Below are 22011 nucleotides of genomic sequence, written 5' to 3'. Positions count from 1 at the left end.
GGATTTGGGGGTTCTCCAAACTGTGCAGAATCTTAGCTAGGGGTTCTCCTGAACCCCTGCGAACCCCAAGCACCCACCCCTGCTCAGACCTGAACTGGGGACAACACAGGAAGTTGTATGTTGAGGACTATCGGTATCCCCCAGGTCAGTGGCAGGCCTTTCCGTTGCACTCTTGCACCTGCAAAAGCTAAACACTTGAATTTGAGCTTCCAGTTTCTCCTTTTCAACTCAAAGCTCCTTCATGCCTTCGTGGTTGGGAAGGCAACGTTGGAAAGAGAGGTTGTGAAAGTCACCTGCTTCGAGGGACAGACGAGGGATATTATCCAGCAAATAGATTAATAAATCAATTTTCCTGCAGAACTGCCAGCAAGAAAGACTTTAGTTCCTTTCAATTTTCGCAACCACTCGGCAACCACTGAAGAGAAAACACGTCCTGGCCCTGTGATCGTATGCCAAGCGGATTCTGCCGCCTTCCAGCCAAACATGGTTTCTGGGAAGCTGCTGGCAATGTTGGCCTTGAGCCCAGATAAGGTGCATGGCAGACAAAAGTCTGCCTTTGCAAACATCCCAGCCATGGAGAGACTCTGTTTGGGTAGCAGGAGGAGGAGGAGGAAGAAGAAGAAGAGGTGGAAGAGGGAGGAGGAGGATAAGAAGGAGGAGGGAGAAGAAAAGGAGGAAGAGGAGGAGGAGGAGGAGGAGAAGGAGAAGGAGAAGGAGAAGGAGGAGGAGGGGAAAGAAGGGCAGCCAAAAAATGATTTGCCTTTTGGTCAAATATCGTGACAATATTTTCTGCCTCACATCTTCCACACTAGGTTCACATTAAGTTCTTGATCAGTTTAGCATCAGTATCCTCTTCCATCAAGGACCCCGGACATGGCAGGTGAAGGAGAGGCAGAAAAAAGTAAACTAGGAGTAGCTACAAGGGATTAGCATTCTCTTGCAGCCAGTCCTAGGAGTAGTTTACTCCAACTAGTCTACTCCAATTAGTTCTATGCCAAGGAGGAATCCCTGGATTCTCAGCATCTCTATATCAAAGCCAGAAGCTCAAGTGGGAGCAGAGTTACCTTCCGAGTAACATGCTTGCAAAAATATCCCCCCAAATGGGAACAGAAGCCTAAGTGGCATAGTGGTTAGAAGGTAGTATTGCAGGCTAACTCACTGCTCACTGCCAGGAGTCTCGATCCTGACCGGCTCAAGGTTGACTCAGCCTTCCATCCTTCCGAGGTCGGTAAAACGAGGACCCAGATTGTTGGGGGCAAATAGGCTGACTGTAAAACCCCTCCGAGAAGGCTGTAAAAGCACCGTGAAGTCTAAATGCTATTATTGCTATTGCTAATTTCATTTCATGGAAAGTGAACTCAAATTCTGCTGGCCAACGTGAAGCCAGCCAGGCTGTTTTTCCTGGCCATAGCATGAAAATGGCTTGCTGTCATCTTTTTCTGATGCTGATGTGGAATGACTGCCCAGTTTCACTCCAAGAATTGGCATTTCCGGGTGTTTTGACATCCAAATATTAATCAGGCCCATGCCGGGTTAACTTCCAAGCCCAGACAGGGTGAGCCGAATGCTGCCATTGCATTTTCACAGAATTAAAATGAAATAGAATTCATATTATGACTCTTTAGTAGTGCATATATTCACTGCCCCTAAGCAAATAGCTTTGCTGACTGGGGAATTCTGAGTGTTGAAGTCCGTACATCCTAAAGTGGATGAATTTGAGAAACAATGCTCTAGTTATTTTTCCTCTTCTAGTATGTAGACAATCAGCTAACCCCTATTTCTGAACTTTAAACAAACAACTTATTTAGAGCATGTGAGGGATGGAAGCAAATTTTTGAAAAAACAAGATGCAAACCGTATTATCGATTACGGCAATTCCTCTTATTTTTCTGGCTAAGAAAGGACAGGCTGCCCTACTCATCCTACCCCCACCCCTGCAAACTTTCTATGTCATTCACTGTTATGCAAACATCCATCTTCATAAAGGCAGCATTTCTCATTATTTCATTTCCATGCCAAGAAAAGCTTCACTCGCGGAATTTCCATCTGTCTAGGGAGCAAGCAAATGCTTCTCCTTGCAGTGATTAGGAATGCAAACAATGTGGAGTTTAAGATTTTGGCACATAGCTTTCCTTGGCATCTTGCCACGCTTCTAAATGTTCCCGCTAGCTGAGAAAAAGAGTAATTTTTGAAATTCTCTCTCTGTGTGTGACTTCAATTCTTGTCAGTTTAGAGGGCCTTTTCAACCTGATTTTTCAAACGGTGCCCACATCACTTCCTTGAAAGGAAGAAGTTTGTGAATCTATCCTGGCACAGATTATCCAAAAAACTCAGCTCTACCTTCTGTTTTCTTATTGCATTCTAGTTTCAACATTTAGATTAGAAAAGCCTCCCCACCCCCAAAAAAAGCCAATGTAATCCTTGGTTGCATTAACAGAGGGATAGAATCAAGATCACGTGAACAGACATGAACACCAGGCCCTATCCAACAAAATGAAATTCAGTGTAGAGAAAAGTAAGTTTTTACACTTAGGCAAGAAATATCAAATGTACAGGAACAGATTAGGTGAAACCTGGCTCAATAGCAGTTACTGTGAGAGTCCTGTGAGATCTTGGAGTCCTAGTAGACAATCACTTAAATATGAGCTAGCAGTGTGCGGCAGTTGTCAAAAAAGCCAACACAATCCTTGGTTGCATTAAGAGAGGGAAAAACTCAAGATCATGTGAAGTGTTCACTACTTTACATTATGATTTTGATTGACTGTTTTCTAGTAGGATTTGATTGCTTATTGTACCCTATGACTATTATTAAGTGTTATTTATACCTTATGATTCTTGATGAATGCATCTTTTGTTTTATTTACACTGAGAGCAAATGCACTAAGACAAATTGCTTGTGTGTCTAATCACACTTGGCCAATAAATCTATTCTATTCTATTCTATTCTATTCTATTCTATTCTATTCTATTCTATTCTATTCTATTCTATTCTATTCTATTTATAACACCTTAGTAAGACCACTCTTGGAATACTGCATCCAGTTTTGGTCTGGAATGGGACAACTCACTGCAGCTAACTTGCTGTGGCCAACTCAACATGGCCAACTCACCGAGGGACAATTTAACAATTCAAGTTAATTATTTAAAATAAATAAAAAATATTTTAAATTTTTGTCATTCGTATTTCATTCTGTCCTTCTTTTTGCAGCCTTTCTTTAAGGATTCTATTCCACCATTTCTTTGATATTAGCATAACTTTTGTCCTGCACTTTGTCCTGTGGTGAGTTGGCCGCGGTGAGTTGGCCATGGCTAGTTGGCCATGACCAGTTGGCCACAGTGGGAAAGAATGCAGAGAAGAGCAACAAAGATGATTAGGGGTCTAGAGGCTAAAACATATGAGAAATATTTGCAGGAATTGGGTATAGCTAGCTAGCCGAATGACGGGAAGGATGAGGGATGATACGCCAGCAGTTTTCCAATATTTCGGAAGTGGACTGTTCCAAAAGAAGAAGGAATCAACCTATTCTCCAGAGAACCCGAGGGTAGGATAAGAAGTAAGAGACGGAAGGTTATCATGCTTTGAGGGCTACTTTAGATCTCTGAAAAAAGAGGTCCAACCTAGAATTAAGGAGAAATTAATTAATCCAATTAATCAATGGAACACTTGCCTCCAGAAGTTGTGGCTGCTCCATCACTGAATGTCAGGATTCTGGCAGTTACCCCCATTTAAGTCCATGAATCTCAAGCCAAAATTCCAAAACTTCAAAAGGATTTATTGGGAGTTAACATGTCTGGCACTGCCTGAGTGTAGCCGACTCTGAGACACCTCATTCATTATCACCCTTGACCCTGGTTTTCCCTCCACCCCCTGGGTGTATCATAATTCATATTCTCCAATGGGACACATCCATAGCCAAGAGTCATCAATCACACTCTCCGGTTAGAATTTTGTGCGGTAGAAACTTCAGTCACCTAGTTACTATCTTTGAAAACATTGATGGAATGCAGTTTGGGTTTTGCAAGTTACCGCACTGCTCCCCCCCTCCCTTTCTGTTGGCAACTCTAACAAGACCATAGAAATATTTTATGAGTTGACACTGGAGGTGCTACAGGTTGACATCATATGCAGTAAGTCTTCCACTGCTTAGCCTGAATCTCCTTCCCTATAATTCAGGGGTGTCAAACTCAAGGCCCATGGGCTGCATCCGGTCCACGGGGTGCTTAGATCTGACCTGCTGGTCCACCCTGGAATTAGCGATGGTGCTTCTTCTAGCGAAAATGGAGCTCAGGAGGGCTGCATGCACCCCAGCCCTCAGGTCCATTTCCACTGTCAGAGGGCTGCAGGAGGCAGTGACAGCTGAAAATGGGGCGTTGAGCTGGCCACGCCTCCTGGCCACCTCAAGGTCAAACATAACCCTGATGCTGCCCTCAATGAAATTGAGTTTGACACCCTTGCTATATATAATTAATGATTCATTAATTCTGGTCCCGCTCTTTGAGGCAGCAGAAGGTAAATCTCCTGCATGATGACCCTTCAAATATTTGGAGACTACTTCTGTATTTCTTCTCATTCCCCCCCACCTGTAGTTTAAAATCAACATCTGGAAATCGGCAACAATTATTTTCTAATTGGTGCATCTCTGCAGGGAGGAAGGGGGTTTTCTTTGACCTGAAACCATCCCTCCCTAATCTCAGGTGCTTTTTGGGACCATCTGTGGTTACAACCTAATAAGAAGAGGGTGTGGGGGGAAATCACTCTTCACATGCTCAAAAGGCATCCAGGGAGCCATGAGAAGCCTGGTTGGGAAATCAGAGTCTTTTAGAGCAGGGGGTCTCCAACCTTGGCAACTTTACGACTTGTGGACTTCAACTCCTAGAATTTCCTCAGCCGGCATATGCATATGCTGGCTGAGGAATTCTGGGAGTTGAAGTCCACAAGTCGTAAAGTTGCCACGGTTGGAGAAACCTGTTTTAGAGCTGAAATAGCAGACGTACCTTCCCTCGGATCTCTCCTTGGGGGTTCGCTTTGGTGCTGACTTGCAGGAAGGCTGTGCCTTGGGCTAAGTGCCGAAGCAGCTCTGCGTCCAGGTCCTTCACCACTCCCTGGGCCTAAGAAGGAAAGACAAGTACCTCAACAGAGTTCCAGGACAGGATGCAGGGAATTCTCAACTTATAACCCAGAATACTGCGTCCAGTTTTGGTCACCACACTATAAAAAAAAGAGGTTGAGACTCTAGGAAAAAGTGCAGAGAAGAGCAACCAGGAGGATGAGGGGACTGGAGGCTAAAACATAGGAAGAATTGTTGCAGGAACTGGGCCTGGCTAGTCCAGTGAAGAGAAGGACCAGGGGAGACATGATAGCAGTCTTCCAATATTTGAGGGGCTGCCGTAGAGAGGAAGGGGGTCAAGCTATTTTCCAAGGTACCTGAAGGCCAGACAAGAAATAATGGATGGCAGCAAACAGACCAATAAAACCCCTTCCTATTTCCCCCATAGCAACAACCTTGTGAGGTGGGCTGGGCTAAGAGAGAGGGGGAATAATGGGAATAATTTATTCTGAGTCTATGCGGCCATTCCCCAGAGTGGGTGTTCAGTGAACCTCTGGCAAAAGACACAGCAAGCTTAATTTCCAAACGCAGGGAAAAATGGAACAAGCTCAGGCAAATTGTTCATAGGTTCCATGCTGGCCTTACCCGTTCTTTCCTTGGGCTACCTACCAAGAAGGAGCTCTCTGGAAAAAATTAAGCTGGCAGAACATTAAACTGAGAGCAGATAATTAGATGCATAGTGTTGGAGGGAGGGAGGGACAGAGAGAAAGAGATAATGAGATAGAGAAATAGATAGATAGATATGGAGGAAGGGAGGGAGACAGGGACTGAGAGACAGAGAGATAGAAAGATAATGAAAGAGATAAATAGATGGATAGATAGATGATAGATGGATGGATGGATGGATGGATGGATAGATAGATAGATAAACAGACAGACAGACAGACAGACAGACAGACAGACAGACACTGAGAGACAGAGAGATAGAGATAACGAGAGAGAGAAATAGATGATAGATAGAAAGATAGATAGGGAGGGAGGGACGGAGGGACGGACGGACTAAGAGACAGAGAGAGAAATAATGAGAGAGAGAGAGATGGAAGGAGGAAGGGAGACAGGGACTGAGAGACAGATAGAGAGAGATAATGAGAGAGAAATAGATGGATAGATAGATAGATAGATAGATAGATAGATAGATAGATAGATAGATAGATAGATAGATAGATAGATATAGATGGATAGATGGATAGATGGATAGATGGATATAGATAGATAGATAGACGCACACACAGAGAGAGACATGGAGAGATAGAGAAAGAGGGATACATGGATAGACTGATAAACAGACAGACAGCAGGACAACACATTTCCAGCCAAAAGCTGGAAACCACTTACCACTAAACCACTTACCTCTGTGCCATAGAAACTTCTCAGCAGCCTCCTGTGCTCGGGGAGGCTGGTCTCGTGAATCTCTCCCAGTTCGGCAAAGCCATGCAGGTGAGCGCTCACGGTGCCATCATCTGCCCTGCCCAGGCCGGCCACCACAATTTCATAGTGCAGATGGCAGTGACTGTCCAAGGACACCCAGGCGCGTCCAGCAGAGCCCGTGTGCACCGCAGGGGATACAAATTGGCCGGCCAGAAGGATAGGAAATTCTACAGGACGAAAGACACACAAAGTGATCTATTCCCGAGTGCCGGTTTGTGGTCTTATTAACAGGGGAAGGCGCCCAATGCTTTGGCTCCCATCTCCCCCGATCCTTTAGCCACTTGCCATACTGGCCAGGCCTGACTGCAGCACATCAGAAGCCCTTTACCCATAAAGGAGAATATCAGGGTTGACATGATGGTGCTCTCTGAGCATGCTTGTTTTCTTGCAGACGTTTCATGACCCAACTAGGTAACACCATCAGTGCTAGTAAGGAGTGCTGTTTGCTGTCAAGTTTATGTTCTGGTGGCTTTCTCAACACATAGACAGAATTAACCATAGTTTCAATTGGAAAAAATGTGACATTCCTAGACCAGGCCAAGTCCCCCCCCCAAAACCCAGGAATTTCTAGAAGCCTGGTGCTCTGACAAATTATTTTATCATATTATTTTGCGAAGCTTCTTCTCCGGTAACATCGAATTGCTAACTAGGGCATACAAAACCTTTGCCGGACCAATCCTTGAATACAGCTCGTCTACCTGCAACCCGCACTGTATATTGGACATTGACACAATTGAGTGGGTTCAGAGATATTTCTCGAGAAAAGTACTCCACTCCTCCATTTACAATAGCTTGAAATTTTGGGCTCGGACAATCTGGAACTGCGCCATCTGCGGTCCAATCTAAGCATAATACACAAAATTGTCTGCTACAATGACTTGCCTGTCAATGACTACTTCAGCTTCAACCACAACAATACACGGGCAAAACAACCAATACGAACTCAAGGTGAACTGCTCCAAACTGGATTGCAGAAAATACGACTTCAGCCACGGAGCGGTCAACGCCTGGATCGTCCTACGCGACTCTGTTGTTACAGCCTCAAACTGTCTACCGTGGACCTCGCCCCATTCTTAAGAGGTCCTTAAAGGGGGCGTGCATAAGAGCACCAGCCGTCCCTGCCTTACTGTCCCCGTTTGTCTGTATTTATTCCCTTTGACCTTGTTTATGTTCATACTTGCTTTCTTGTACATGTTTGACAAACAAATAAAATAAATACTAAATAAAAATAAAATAGATCAGCCATCAACAGACACATAGACATCAACAACATCTACAGACTATGCAAAGGAAGCAGTCAACCAGCCCCAAAGAGAAAAATACTACAGCACCCCCGCTCCCCCCACCAGTGATCCAAAGCCAGATCAGCATAGATTAACTCCAAGGTTAACTTCAGATAAACAATCAAGTAAGCAATACCCCAGTCCAGAAACTCCCAAAGAGCCCTTAGTAAACAACCCAACCAAAAAAATCCACACCCACACAGACAGGCAAGACACCAGAATATAAACTGACAGCAAACGGCACTCCCTTACTAGCACTGATGATGTTACCTAGTTGGGTCATGAAATGTCTACAAGAAAAGAAGCAAGCTCAAAGAGCACCAAGGAAGCCCTTTAAGTTAACCTTTGCAGCTTGGAGGCCTGGGGTGGATAAGAGAACTGCGCCGTGTGAGCTGTGGGCTGGTGGGTGCATGCGTGTGCATGCAGCTCTTGCGCAAGTGCCAAGCCAGGCCTCACGTGCGCAGCTCAACCTGCATGAGCAGTGGGCTGGCACGCACCTGTGGGATTGCCCTCCTGCCTGCCACATGGGCAAATTGAGCAGCATGTGTACGTTCACACGATCAGCCCAGTCACTTGTGCAGCCCAATTCTTACTAGGGCAAGGCCTAATAGTGGGCTGCGGCCCAGAGGTTGGGGGCTCCTGTTGTGGACTTCAACTCCCAGAATTCCTCAGTCAGTATGGCTGGCTGAGGAATTCTGGGAGTTGAAGTCCATAAGTCTTAAAATTGCCAAGTCTTGTGGACCAGTGGTCCCCATCTTTGTGGATTGGAGGCCTGAGGCAGGAAGAGAACTGGGCCATGCAAATGGCAGGAGGGGACCCCTGTTGTGGACTTCAACTCCCAGAATTCCTCAGTATAGCTGGCTGAGGAATTCTGGGAGTTGAAGTCCACAAGTCTTATTAAAGTTGCCAAGTTTGCCCTCCCCTCCCACACACACATTATCTGGCTCCGCAATTTCACACACTTTGCATACGAGTACCTTGATAACGGGCCAAGCGTCCGTTGTAGAGCATGGAGTTTATCTGTCCACGCAATTCTCCATCCTCAAAGTCCTTGGTGGCGACATTTAAGAAGAGCTCGTTCTGCAGCAGCATGTGGGCATCACGCCCGCTGGCTTGTGTCCAGGAGCCACTGGCCTGAAAATAACAAAGATGGCACGAGAGAGAATCAAATGTACAAGGCTTGAGTTGTTTTTATTTTTTTATTTTTTGTCGAGTGTGAATTCCAAGAGCGGGCAAAGAGGAACAATGCATTTCACACATTTTCTGATGTTTGCTGCACCAAGCTGGCTGCCTGTCTCCAATCCCCAAGACCACCCACCCTTCTGCCAGCCAACGCTCACCGTGCCATCCCTGTAGCTGTGGGTCATGTCATACAAAATGCTGCGTTTATTTCTTCGGCGGGGTTTGGTTTCCAAGGTGACGCCAATCACCTCGCTTCCTGTCCCGGCTACCTGGATCTAGACAGAAGATTGTCCCAAAGGAATGTTCAAAGCCACATTAACTGAATAACAGAATAAAAGAATGTCAGAAAGAACCAACAGAGGAACACAATCACAGGATAAGAGAGTTGGAAAGGGACCTCGGAGATCTTCTAGTCCAGGGATTTTTGGATTTCTTTGAGGGCCGGATCAGCATCGTACTTCTCTGCTGTGGGCCGGCCAGGTGGGGGGAGACAGGAAGGACATCTCCTGCAGCACCCTGCCAGTCAAAACAGGGTGTGTGTGGGGGGGGTCGTGTGTGCCCACCTGTACCCTGTTTTCAGCCTGGATGGCCTCCTGCAGCACTTTGCCAGGGGCTCCCACACTCCATTTTGGCTGGCAGAGTGCCGCAGGAGGCTATCCAGGCTGAAAATGGGGCATTTAGGGGAGGAGCTGCATGCAACTCCCTCGTGCCCCATTTTGGCTGCCAGAGGCACTGTCGTGCCCCTGGTGGAGACTGACTCTGAGGGAGAGGAGGAACAGCCGACAGGGAGTGGAAGTGTGGCTCCGGAGGTTGGGGAAGAGGCTGGGGAAGGGCAGACAGAGGAGGACCCAGGTCCATCCCCTCTCCATCCTAGGGCACGCTGGGAGGAGAGGATAAGGGAGAGACGTGGTCTACTCGGGAGGAGAGGGCCTTGATCCTCTTCATGGGGCTGCAGCTGTGACAACTGAATAAGAGGACGGACATGCATACGGACAAACACTGGAAACAAAGTGGTTTAGTTTATGGTTCGCCGGGGCGCCTCCCCCCGTGGTTAATGCTGGAAACAAAGCGTGGAAATATCTCTAGTTTATGGTTCCTCTCTGAGTTTGGTGTCCTTCCCAGTGTGTGTTATCTGTGGACGTCCTCCAGCCCTCATCTTGCATGGTTTATGTTGCTTTTTTTCCCTTCTTCTTGTAACTGTTTGTGTGGGAGTTTTTTTGTCTTCCGTCAAGAATATTCAGAGCTTGGAAGCAAAGTGAAGGAATAAAAGAGACTTCACCTGTTTTCTGTGACTGCGTTTGTTTTGTATCCCACCCTGGGTCATCACAGGTACCATGGGCCGGTCCTTTGCTATTTCCAGGCTGGCCCCACATGCCAGATTTAAGTAGCCTGCAGGCCGTATGCGGCCCATGGGCCTTGAGTTTGATACTTCTGTTCTAGTCCAACCTCCTACTCAAACAGGAGACCCTAAACCATTTCATACAAATGGTTGTCCAATCTCTTCTTAAAAACTTCCAGTGTTGGAGCCTTCACAACTTCTGGAGGCAAAATTGTTCCACTGCTTAATTGTTCTCCCTGTCAGGAAATTCCTTCTTAATTCTAGGTTGCTTCTCTCCTTGATAGTTTCCATCCGTTGCTTCATTGACCTTGATATTTCTTGTGTTAATGTACTTTTCCCCATCTGTTCACAACAAAACACAAACTTGCCAAAGTTGGCAGCAGCTTTCTTCCCTGCTGTGTCCCGATGACAACGTCCCCAATTCTAATGGAGTACAGATAGTCTTCAACTTGCAACGGTTTATTTAGTGACTATTCGAAGTTACAAATGCATTGGAAACAGTAACGCATTATATCATTTTATTAATTGATTATTTGATTATTTTCTTCTATTATTAGTTTTATTTTTTATATATGCTGTTTTTATATTCATGTAAGCCGCCTTGAGTCGCCATGTGCGAATAGGCAGCAATATAAATTTTCTAAATAAGTAAATAAACCCATCACCCTTTCCTTACACTTACAACCATTGCAGCGTCCCAGGAGGTCACAAGGTCACAAAAGATTATCATATGATCTCGGGACACTGCAACCACCATAAATATGAACCAAGTGTCCACATTTTGATCATGTGACCATAGGGATGCTTGCAATGGTCATAAGACTGAAAAACGGCCATACGTCCTTTTTTTTCCAGTGCCGTTATAACTTCAAAGCCACCAAGTGAATGGTTGCAAGTGGAGGATTGCCTGTATGCAGTATAGCATCATCAGGGACTTCCAACAAGGTGTTTAGGAGCTGTACACAATTGTGAGGCCAAAATTGTGCTCTCCTGCTATGATCTCAAGTGCAAGCTATCAGCCATGCCAGCAAAAGTTGTCTCCTAGTGTTGTGGCTCGACAGTGGCTAGCGGAGCTGGCAGCAGAGTCAGACAGTGAAGAGGTTGGGGAGGAACCTGGGCCAGTCCTGGAGGCTGAGAAAGGCTCGGGCGAGGGCTCTGCGTCAGAGGCAGAGATGGAGCCAGGGCAAAGGCTGGCAGTTATCAGCTGCCTTCGGAGTCGGACAGCAGTGAGGTGGGGGAGCAGCTGGAGCTGGTTCCCAGCCTGCGCGTGCACAGAGCTGCCAAAAGGAAGGAACAATTAAGAACTCAGGGTCAATGTGGGAGTAAGGCCACAGGTGAATTGTGAATGACCCCTCCCATAGGGATTAAAAGAGGAGCAAAGGGGGAGGGGGCTTTTGCAGGAAACAATTCGTTCGTTGCAGCATTGTGAAGATCTGTTTGTGCATCTCAGGGACTCTGTGCCTGAGTCCTTCCTTGTCAGCACTACATTTGAAAATATTTACTTGGCAGCACTCCAGGCTAGATAAGGTCTGTGCTTATAATTAGACCCTTGAAAAACTGTTTGCCAGGCCTTTGGCTGAAGGTGAATGCAAGAAATCCACCTTCATTTAATAAAAGGAGTTTTGCCGGGACAAAAAGTCTGCTTAGTGCTTTTTGGGGGAAGCCTAGGTCAGAACACCTACCTGGTATTCCCATGTCCCATTTTCATGTAGCACAACCTTGGCAGAGCCCACTGCCCCTGTGTGAGTGGGTATCAAGGCATTGGCTCCACAAAGCACACTCTGTATGGCTGGAAGAGAAAGAGGGAGAGAAAGAAAGCGAGAGAGAGAGAGAGAAGGAGAGAGAAGTGATGTTTTTAGGATGACACAACATCGTTAGGTGAGCATGCTGATTGGGGAATTCTGGGAGTTGAAGTCCACATATCTTACAATTATGTGTAGAGTAGTTACAACCCAGATTTGAAATTCCGACAGAGGGAGGATTCTCGTGGTTATGTGACTGTACAGGTAGTCCTCGACTTATGACCACAATGGAGCCCAAAATTTCTGACATGAAGTGAGACCATGGTTAAGTAAAGTTTGCCCCACATTATGGCACTTTCTTTGCCATAGTTATGATTTTGATGTCAGGGTCTCGACGATTGCCCTAATTAAATCATGAGCTTCGAGCCAGCTTTAAAAAGAATTCAAAAGATTTATTAGGAGCAACACGTCCGGCACTAACCCCTATGAAGCCAATTCTTGAGACACGTAATTTACTATCGTTACTATCACCTATGACCCTGTTTTCCCCCCCAACCCTCTGAGTTTGTCATATATCAGATTCTCCAACGAAACACCTTCACGGGCTGGGTGTCATTCAATCACGTTCTCCAAAGAAAGATTTTTGCATGCGGAAGATCCAGTAGCCTAGGCTACAATCTCCACAAGATAAGCGTGGAATGTGCTTCTGGCCTTCATCTGCCGCACTGCTCCCTCAGGCCTTTCCCCCCCTCCTTATAATGTCAACTTGGAAACAGGCATAGGAATGATTGATGAGTTGACATTTGATCATGTGGCCATTGGGTCGTAAGTATGAAAAACGCTCATTTTTTTTTCAGTGCCATTCTAACGTCAAACGTTTACTAAATAAATGGTTGTAAGCAGGGAGGGGATTCAAGAATCCCAGCAACCGGTTCGCTGCACGGTTGCTGGGTGGGCGTGGCCATGGCGGGTGGAGCCTATAGGAACTTCCAGTTTTCGGTTTCCGGTGGGCGTCCAGAGCCCAAGGGAGGCCATTTTCACCCTCCCAAGGGTCCAGAGGCCTCTCCCCGGCCTCTGGACGCCCACCAGAAGGTAGAAACAGGCCCATTCTGCCACTTTTGGTTTTTCCAGGAAGGCCGTTTTTTGGCCGGGCCTTTGGAAGGATGAAAATGGCCTCCTCTGGGCTCTGGAGGCCCTTCAGAAGCCGGAAAGAGGCCTGTTTCCAGACTGCCAGAAGGCCCAGTTTTCCTCCTCCCAGAGCCTCCGCGCAGACCCTGCACTTACTTCCATCGAAAATGGTTCGCATGGAGACTCCTGGGAGGGGAGGGGTGTGGTGGGTGGGGCCAGCCATCAATTGAAATACCAGTTCGGCAAACCAGATGTAACTTTAACATCCAGTTCACCCAAACCGGTCTGAACCAATAGAGTCCCACCCCTGGTTGTAAGTTGTTGAGGTAATTCCCCGTTAGGAGAATGAGCACATACAGGGAGGCGTATTTGAGAGTAGTGTTTGAATAATACACATACAGCACACAGATACAGTGTACAGTAAATGTAGGTTTTTACTTCCAGAAAGGTTTAAGCAAAAGTCCAAAATAAGCAATCCAAAGTCATTCACAAGTTAAATCAGTCAGTTTTCATCCAGGGATAATCCAAATATCAAATTCCAGTGTCAAAAACAGTTCAGTATCAGACTTACATCAAATCCAATAATATCAGTCAATTAGGAAAAATGGAGGAACAGCAATACTTTCCAACAGAAGGAAACAGAGATACTCACTCAGACACACTCTCTTCTGAGACTAAGACCAAACAACCCGTGTTTCTGGCTCCATCTTATGGCCGTTTGAGAAACCACACCCAACTAAAGTTTTGCATTTTCTTAAAGATACAGTTTTAAAATGTTTATCTTGGTTTATATATTTCTAACCCAAATAGCTGTTAGGTGACTTATATTCCTAACATAAGTCATGGACGGCCAGTATTTTAAGTTCATGAAACTGATCTCTCTCTTTTTTTTCCTGGCTACATCAGTGCCAAAAGCTCAGAAACTCTACGAGGAGAAAAAGTAGCCGGGATGAATAAAGTCCCATTGGACCCCACACGGTCACTCACTGTCACAGCTTCTCCGGATCGCGATGTGCCCAGCTAACTTGCGACGGACTCCACTTTCCACCTCTGCGGTCATCCTCAGCTGTCCTTGAGCCAGCCAGCGCATCTCCTGACTTCCCAGTTCCATCAGCACCTCTGCAAAATCGGGGTCCTGGGGAATGACAGCCAAAGCAGGCAAGCAAACAGCAGCAGCTTCATTAAGTGTTCCCCAAGCCTCTCCCCAAAAAACAGGGTTTTAAAATGTCGGCTTACCTGTAAGGTGACATTAGCCAGAACCTGCCTGAGAACATTGTCCTGGTGTAGGATTTGCACCCTGAGAGGGATCCGATCGGATTCTGCAAGGAAGCGGAGAGACACAATTCATGTCACATGGTTAGTCCTCGACTTACAATCATTCCTTTAAGGACCGTTTCAAATTAGGATCGCGCTGAAAAAAGTTGCAACCGGTCCTTGCACTAACGACCATCGCAGGATGTCCATGGCCACACGATTGCAATCTGGTTGCTTGGCAACCAGCTCACATTTCAGACTGTGGCAGGATCCCAGGGTTAGAATACTTCATCAGTAGAACAACTTGCCTCCAAGTAAGAGGTAAGCAGAGACTGGACAGCCAGTTGTCTGAAATGGTATAGGCCGCAGGGGTCTTCAAACTTGGCAGCTTTAAGACTTGTGGACTTCAATTCCCAGAATTCCTCCTCCAGTCATGTTAGCTCAGGAATTCTGGGAGTTAAAGTCCACAAGTTAATTAAACTTGCCAAGTTTGAAGACCCTTGGTGTAGGACAGTGGTGGCTAACCTTTTTGGGCTCCTGTGCCGAGAAGGCAATGCGTGCAGTCCCCCCGCCCTCTGTGCATGCGCGGGGTCACCCCCGCTGGCCCCTTTCTGGAAATACAGGAAGTGACGAAACTGGCCTGTTTTTCGGCCTCCAAAGGCTGCAGAGGCTTCCCTCGAGCCTCCGGGAAGCCGAAAAAGGCCTCAAACAGGCTGAAAATCAGCTGGGAGGCGTGCGCATGGACAGTGAGGTAAGTTTGGCTGGGGCTCGCGTGCTGGTGTTAGGGATAACATTGTTTACCCTAACTGGTTTGGGTAAAAAATAATAAATAAATTATCATGGTTTGTTGGTTAAAGTGTGTGTAACTTTAACTACAAGAATGTAATTAAGGGTGTGGTTGTAAAAGCACCATAAAAGAAGCAAGTCAATTGCAGGTCTCTCTCTCTGGCTTAATGATCCCTAATTACTGGATGGATTGATGACTGCGTTTTTTTTCTTACTGGAACGGAGGAGAGAAAGGAGTGTTGATTTCTCAACGGAGAGAAGAGATAATACGGACTGATTTATTGTAAGTGAACTGACATTGGCTATTCAACACGGACTTTGCAAATTGAGTATCCTCGACTGGACTGACTAAAATGATACATGACTAATGGACCATTTATTTTGACTATGCTATAATTCCTAATGGAATAAACTATATTTTTGATAGCACAAGCGTATCTGTTTTTTACTGCGTGTTAACTAAAATACAAACTTATCTCACACATTTACCTGTCTGCCTATCTGACTACGCTACACATTCTGTTTAGTTTGTTTTCCTTAACACTCGTTGGGGAATTCAGGCTTAACAGCTGGCACAAATGGCTCTGCATGCCATAGGCTCGCCATCATGGGTATAGGGTTTCCTACCTGAGCAAGGGGTTGGACTAGAAGACCTCCAAGGTCCCTTCAAACTTTGTTATTCTATTCTATTCTATTCTATTCTATTCTATTCTATTCTATTCTATTCTATTCTATTCCTATTCCTATTCCTATTCTATTCTATTCTTCTATAATTTAAATTCACATTTGATCTTCAACCATCTCTTTGTGATATACATCCCATCAAAACTCTGGCAGCAACCCACTGGACTGGACTGGTTTAATCTTAACTAATTGGATGAGAGCGTTTTTTTTTTCCAGTCATGGCTCGCTGCTTCCCTGCTCACTTTTGTCTGCCGATGCCAGAAAGCCCTTAGTAACCAGGACAAAATGCAGATTGTTCTCTGTGTCGCTCAGGGTGAGCATAGCGATGCCTCCCATGTTCAGGTGAGTTGGGTCCACGGATGTCAAGATGGCACTGAAAGTCTCTGAAACAACAAAAGAAAATGTGACATTATTTTAATGGGGTCCGGGGCAAATTCAAATATCTGGAGGTAGTTAGATACTGGGATTATAACAGCTGCAAGATTGGTTTATGCCCCAAATTGGGAAAAATAGAGATATTCCCTCTGAAAGAGAGACAATAAAGAAAATACTGGTCTGTGCAGAGATGGACAGACTGACGTTAGAACTTAAAAATAAAGGTGAGACAGAATATTGTGAAGTTTGGAATAAAATGTACCAATGGTTGGATCTGAGGGAAAGGAGTCGGAATTATAGAAAATATTGACAAAGTGCAGAATTGATATTGGATGATATTTATGTAAATACAATGGAGTATAGTGGATAAAACGGTTGTATAGAAATAGTAAATCATGAGGTTTTATGTTATAAATACAAATGAATATACAGGATATGTTAATAGTATAAATTTAGCAATGTCTGATAAGTAGAAGCTTATTTGTTCTATGTTATGGTATGTATGGCAAAGACAATGCCAGAAAAGTCCCAGTGGGTCCAATATTTTAACATTTACTTAATAAAATTTGTAAAAAAAATGAAAGAAAGAAATTGGGATTATAGACACCATCATTTCTTATTCTCTCTCTCTCTCTCTCTCTCTCTCTCTCTCTCTCTCTCTCTGGCTCAGGATGGCATATATAACTAGGGGTGGGTTGCTGGGGGTTGCAGGGATTCAGGAGAGCCCCTAGCTAAGATTCTGTGCAGTTTGGAGAACACCCAAATCTCACTCCTGGCTGGCCCCGCCCACCCTGCCCCTCCCCTCCCAGGAGTCCCCATGTGGCCATTTTGGATGCAGGTAAATGCAGGGTGCGTGCGGAGGCTTGGGGAGAGTGTAAAACGGGCCTCCCAGAAGTTTGGGAAGGCCGGAAATGGACCCATTTCCAGCTTCCAGAGAGCCTCCGGAGCCTGGGGAGACCATTTTTGCCCTCCTGGAGGCTCAAGAAAAGCCTCCGGAGTCCGGGGAGGGCAAAAACACCTCTCCTCTGCCATGGTGCAGGAGGCCAATTAGGCCACGCCCACCCAGCAACCAGGTAGAGAACCCCTTGCTAAAATTTTTGAAGCCCACCCCTGGATATAACTGTGGGTCTATTCCCATGTTCTGAGAGCTATTAGGTAGTTTGTGAGACAAAATAAACTCATGTCAGCCCCTCAGGACAAACCAGGTGAGGGAAAAGACACCACAAGAAAGATAAGAATTGTACAATATTGATATAGACTACAATATTAAATTTTTAAAACCTAGCAGCATTTCTTCTTCTCTCTCTCTTATACCGAAGACAGGGAAGCCAAGGCAATCTTGAATTTCTTTCTCACACATTTCTGTTTTCCTAACAGTTGTTTCTTATTTCTTCACCGCTATCTCTTGTAATCTCTACAGCAGGGGTATCCAACCTTGGCAACTGTAAGGCTTATGGACTTCAACTCCCACAATTCCCCAACACGGCTGGCTGAGGAATTCTGGGAGTTGAAGTCCACAAGCCTTAAAGTTGCCAAGGTTGGATACCCCTGATCTACATCTTGAAAGCTTGCAACCAAATCCAATCTATCGACACCCTAAATTTCAACGTTCAAACACGGACTTCCTCATTGTAGGTCCCATCACGGGTCTTGAACTACAAGTCCCAGGATACTTAGCAGCAAAATCCCAAATGACTGGAAATTCTGGGAGTTGTAGTTTAATATCTGGAAGAAAAGAAAAGCCACAAAGCTGGAGGCGGTCAAGTTCAACTCTTATTTAGGTTGTCCAAGTAGATTGAGATGATATTCTACATTAAGGGTGCCTTATCTTTTGAAACAGGTTTGTAGACTCTTTGTGTGACATGGAAAGTTAAAAATTTCCCAGATCTTGGAAAAGTTCCCCAGGATAACCCTAGCTGCCTAAACCCTAGATTACCTGCAAAGAGGGCCCGGTGCTTCACGATCTGGCCATGAACCTCCCCTGCAGGATGAGTCTGGGTGATTAGGGTTATGCGCATCTGATCCACCTTCAACAATCGGATCGAAGCCTTCTGCAAATTCCGCCACATGCCACAGATCTAGAAAAAAAGAAGAGGCAAAGTGTGGATTGAAACCTAGAGCCCCCCAAAACCAGGAGTGGGGTTCAGCCGGTTCGGCCCTGTTCAGCCAGACCAGATTTTAAATTTACATCTGGTTGAACGAACCGGTAGTTAAACCGACTAGCTGGCCCCGCCCACACCATCCCTCCCCACTCAGGAGTCTCCATGTAGCCCATTTTGGATGCAGGTAAATGCAGGGTCTGTGCAGAGGCTCTGGGGAGGGCGAAAAATGGGCTGAACCAGAAGTTTCAGAAGTTCAGAAACGGTCCTCTGGAGCCTGGGGAAGGCTGTTTTCGCCCTCCCAGAGGCCTGAGGGAAGCCTCCGGACTCTGGGGAAGGCAAAAAAAAAATGGCTGTCCCAGAAGTTGCAGTAGGCCACGCCCACCACACCCACCCCACCCAGCAACCAGGCAACCAACCATGCCCTTTCTTGCTACAGTTGTTAATTGACTCATTGCAGTCGTTATGTGAGTAACCAGGTTGTTAAGTAAATCCGGCTTCCCCACTGACCTTGCTTGTCAGCAGGTTGCAAAAGGGGATCGTGTGACCCTGGGACACTGCAACCATCACAAAGGGCTGGCTAGAAGACCTCCAAGGTCCCTTCCAGGGCTATTCTCATTGATTGTGGTGCACTTACCATACCATCTTGGAAGACGGTGCCTTGTTGTATAGGATGTTCAAAAAGGACCGTCCCATCCGGTTCCAAGAAATGGACACGGATTGGTTGGCTCAGCCTAGACAAAAAGCAGAGGATGTAAAACAGAATTTATCACTCCAGGAACAGAAATATTGATTCCCCCCCCTCCGCCCCCCGAGTTTCCTGAAACTACTCAACATCAAGAAAGGCAGTGGTGGGCTTCAAACAACTTAACAACCGGTTCTCGGCCCGGTTGCTGGGTGGGCATGGCCATGGGTGGGCGTGGCCTAGTCGGCCTCCTGCACGATCCTGGGAGCAAAAAGGGGCTGTGGGGGGTCCGTTTTCAACCTCCCCGGGGTCCGGAGGATCTCTGGAGGCGGGAAATAGGCCCGTTTTTGCCCTCCACAACCCTCTGGGAGGCCAGGTTTCCACCTCCCCGAGCTCCATGCATCCCCTACACTTACCTGGGATCCCAAACGGGCCACGTGGAGACCCCTGGGAGGAATGGGGCAGGGTGGGGCAGGGCCAGCACGCTCATCAGAACTACCGGTTCATTGAACAGGACGTAAAATTAACATCCGGTTCACCTGAACTAGTACAAACTGGCTGAAGGCCACCCCCGACGAAAGGACTTCCAGGTGTTGAAGTCACGTTCCCAAAATTGAGATTACAAGTAGTTATGGATTCCGGACACAAGAATGGAGGTGTTAAACCGGTTGATGGTGGAACACACTACAGGTAATCCTTGACTTATGACCACAACGGAGACCAAAATTATGTTGTCGAGGGAGAAAGTTGTTCCGTGAGTTTTGTCCCATTTTACGACTTTTCTCGCCATGTTTGTTAAGCGGAACTCTACAGTTCTTCAATGAGCCACACAGTTCTTAAGTGAATTTGGTTTCCCCACGGCTTTTCAGAAGGTCGCCAAACGGGATCAGGTGACCCCGAGACACTGCAATCGTCATAAATGCGAATCAGTTGTCAAGCATCCATGGGGGATGCTGCAATTGTCCTAAGTCGATTTTTTCCAAGTGCCCGTTGTAACTTTGGCCAGTCACTAAATGAACTGTTGTAAGTCAAGTCTGTGGTTTCTTTAGCTAGCCATCTGAACAACAAAAGGTTCCTCCATCAGGTCCCACCAAATCCTGCTAGCATCTCCCTACCAGGTAGTCCTCAACTTACAACGATTCATTTAATGACAGTATTGAAAAGTTAAGCCAGTATGGAGAGAAAAAAGCAGCTTATCAGTGTCCTGAACAACCTTGTGCAAAGACCAACCAGAGGTGGTATTCAGCAGGTTCTGACTGGTTCTAGAGAACCGGTAGCGGAAATTTTGAGTAGTTCGCAGAACCGGCAAATCCCACCTCTGACTGGCCCCGCCCCCATCTCTTCTCTGCCTCCAGAGTCCCAGCTGATCGGCTGGGTTTTCTTTGGTTGCCCTGCACAGGAGAACAGACCTGGAAAGCAGGTTAGTGGGGTTGGGAGGGAACGGGGATTTTGCAGTATCCTTCCCCTGCCATGCCCACCAAGCCACACCACACCCAGAGAACTGGTAGTAAAACATTTTGAACCCCACCGGTTCTGAGGTCACGTGATTTACCATTTACCAACTACCCAGGGGCTTCAGATAAGCGAAGCCAATGGGGGAAGCCAGATTTGCTTAACAGCGGAGTGATATGCTTAAAGACCCTGGCAAAAATGGTCGTAACATTGGGCATGACCCTCACTTAACAACTTTTGGTCCCAAACTGCAGTTATATAAGTCACGCACCGAACTTAATTTTGTAAAGCTTTTATTAAAAGAAAATATTCAGCAGGACACTGAACTTTCACTGGGACGTCCCATCTTGCTTTGAAAAAAAAGGAAATTTATCCATAATAGTAAAAAAGAAAAGGGTGCACTTTCAGAGTGGCCCAAGGGCTGCTAAAAGAAAAAAAGAAAAAAAAGATTAAGAACAAACAGCCCTCCCCCACGTTCACCAAACCCACGCACCCCTGCACATCTTTTCATAAATAAATGAAGGAAACGCTGCTTTTGGCAGCCGAAAACAATTCCTTTCCACACTTCCACACACACACACACATCCATCACAACTCCACCCCCACCCCACTCTCAAAAAAGGCAGAGGGAGCATCTTGGCTTCTCCAGGGTTGAAGAGCTGTCATGTTTTTGGCCTTGCTTGGAATCATAACAACCACGAAGGCTGCTTTTGGGAATCTGAGCGCACGTTTGGAAATTACTCATCTCTTGGCTATGCAACAGCTTGGAGGGGGGGGGAAACAGGGGGGTGGGGGCTTGGTGTCCCTTCACTGAAGAGGTTGGGTGCCTCACGGATTTTGCAATCAGAGTTCAATCAACATACCCCTCCCTCCGTCTGCTTCCCCAGCCATGCGCAAGGCAGATAGACAAAACCCCACCAAAAAAGACCCCCGGTTTATTTGGACAAAGACCGAGCGAGTATGCAGAGGCTGGGACGATAAAACTCCCCCAAACTGTTCTTTGGACCATGACCCTCCCCCCTTCGTTTCTCTTCCCTCCTGGCTTGCCAAGTTGTATTCAGCCATACTAAATGTATGTGGGGGAGAGCTTTGGAACGGGGATGAATCCCGTGCAAAGCCAAGCTAGAATTCCCCGGTGCCTGGTGTTTCCCTAAAGCCATTGGAGAAATACCAGCTGCTTATCAGAATGGAGTACAAGCAGGGGTGGGCTTCATGTTTTTTTTTTTTTTTAGCAAGGGGTTCTCTGCCCTAATGACTGGCTGGGTGGTCATGTAACTGGGTGGGTATGGCCAACTCGACATTGCTTCTTCCCCTAATTGTATGTATGTATGTATCTATGTATCTATGTATGTATGTATGTGTATAGATAGATACACACACACACACATATACACACACAAACATATATATCTATATATATATACATATATCTATATCTGTTTTCTTAAGTTTTCACGGGTACTTAC

General features: G+C 46.1%; 1 protein-coding gene across 1 annotated transcript in view; it reads right to left on the bottom strand.

Moving 5' to 3' along the window:
• The window catches only part of CHRD (chordin), a 62785-nt gene that overhangs the window by 18761 nt on the left and 22013 nt on the right, over positions 1-22011 (bottom strand). The window contains exons 6-15 of the mRNA XM_087965429.1: positions 19046-19142; positions 18246-18387; positions 16177-16317; positions 14447-14529; positions 14198-14345; positions 12023-12129; positions 9160-9276; positions 8797-8953; positions 6459-6703; positions 4996-5109 (exon numbers count right to left, since the gene is read on the bottom strand). Of these exons, the coding sequence (XP_087821555.1) occupies positions 4996-5109; positions 6459-6703; positions 8797-8953; positions 9160-9276; positions 12023-12129; positions 14198-14345; positions 14447-14529; positions 16177-16317; positions 18246-18387; positions 19046-19142 (1351 nt within the window). The remainder of the gene's footprint in view (positions 1-4995; positions 5110-6458; positions 6704-8796; positions 8954-9159; positions 9277-12022; positions 12130-14197; positions 14346-14446; positions 14530-16176; positions 16318-18245; positions 18388-19045; positions 19143-22011) is intronic.

This window comes from Notechis scutatus, chromosome 4, assembly GCF_049901735.1.
Source record: "Notechis scutatus isolate UNSWTSFEM ecotype Mainland chromosome 4, rNotScu1.2, whole genome shotgun sequence".
NCBI lineage: Eukaryota > Metazoa > Chordata > Lepidosauria > Squamata > Elapidae > Notechis > Notechis scutatus.
The sequence above is the reverse complement of the archived record's forward strand: the minus strand, read 5'-3'. Positions and strand labels throughout refer to the sequence as shown.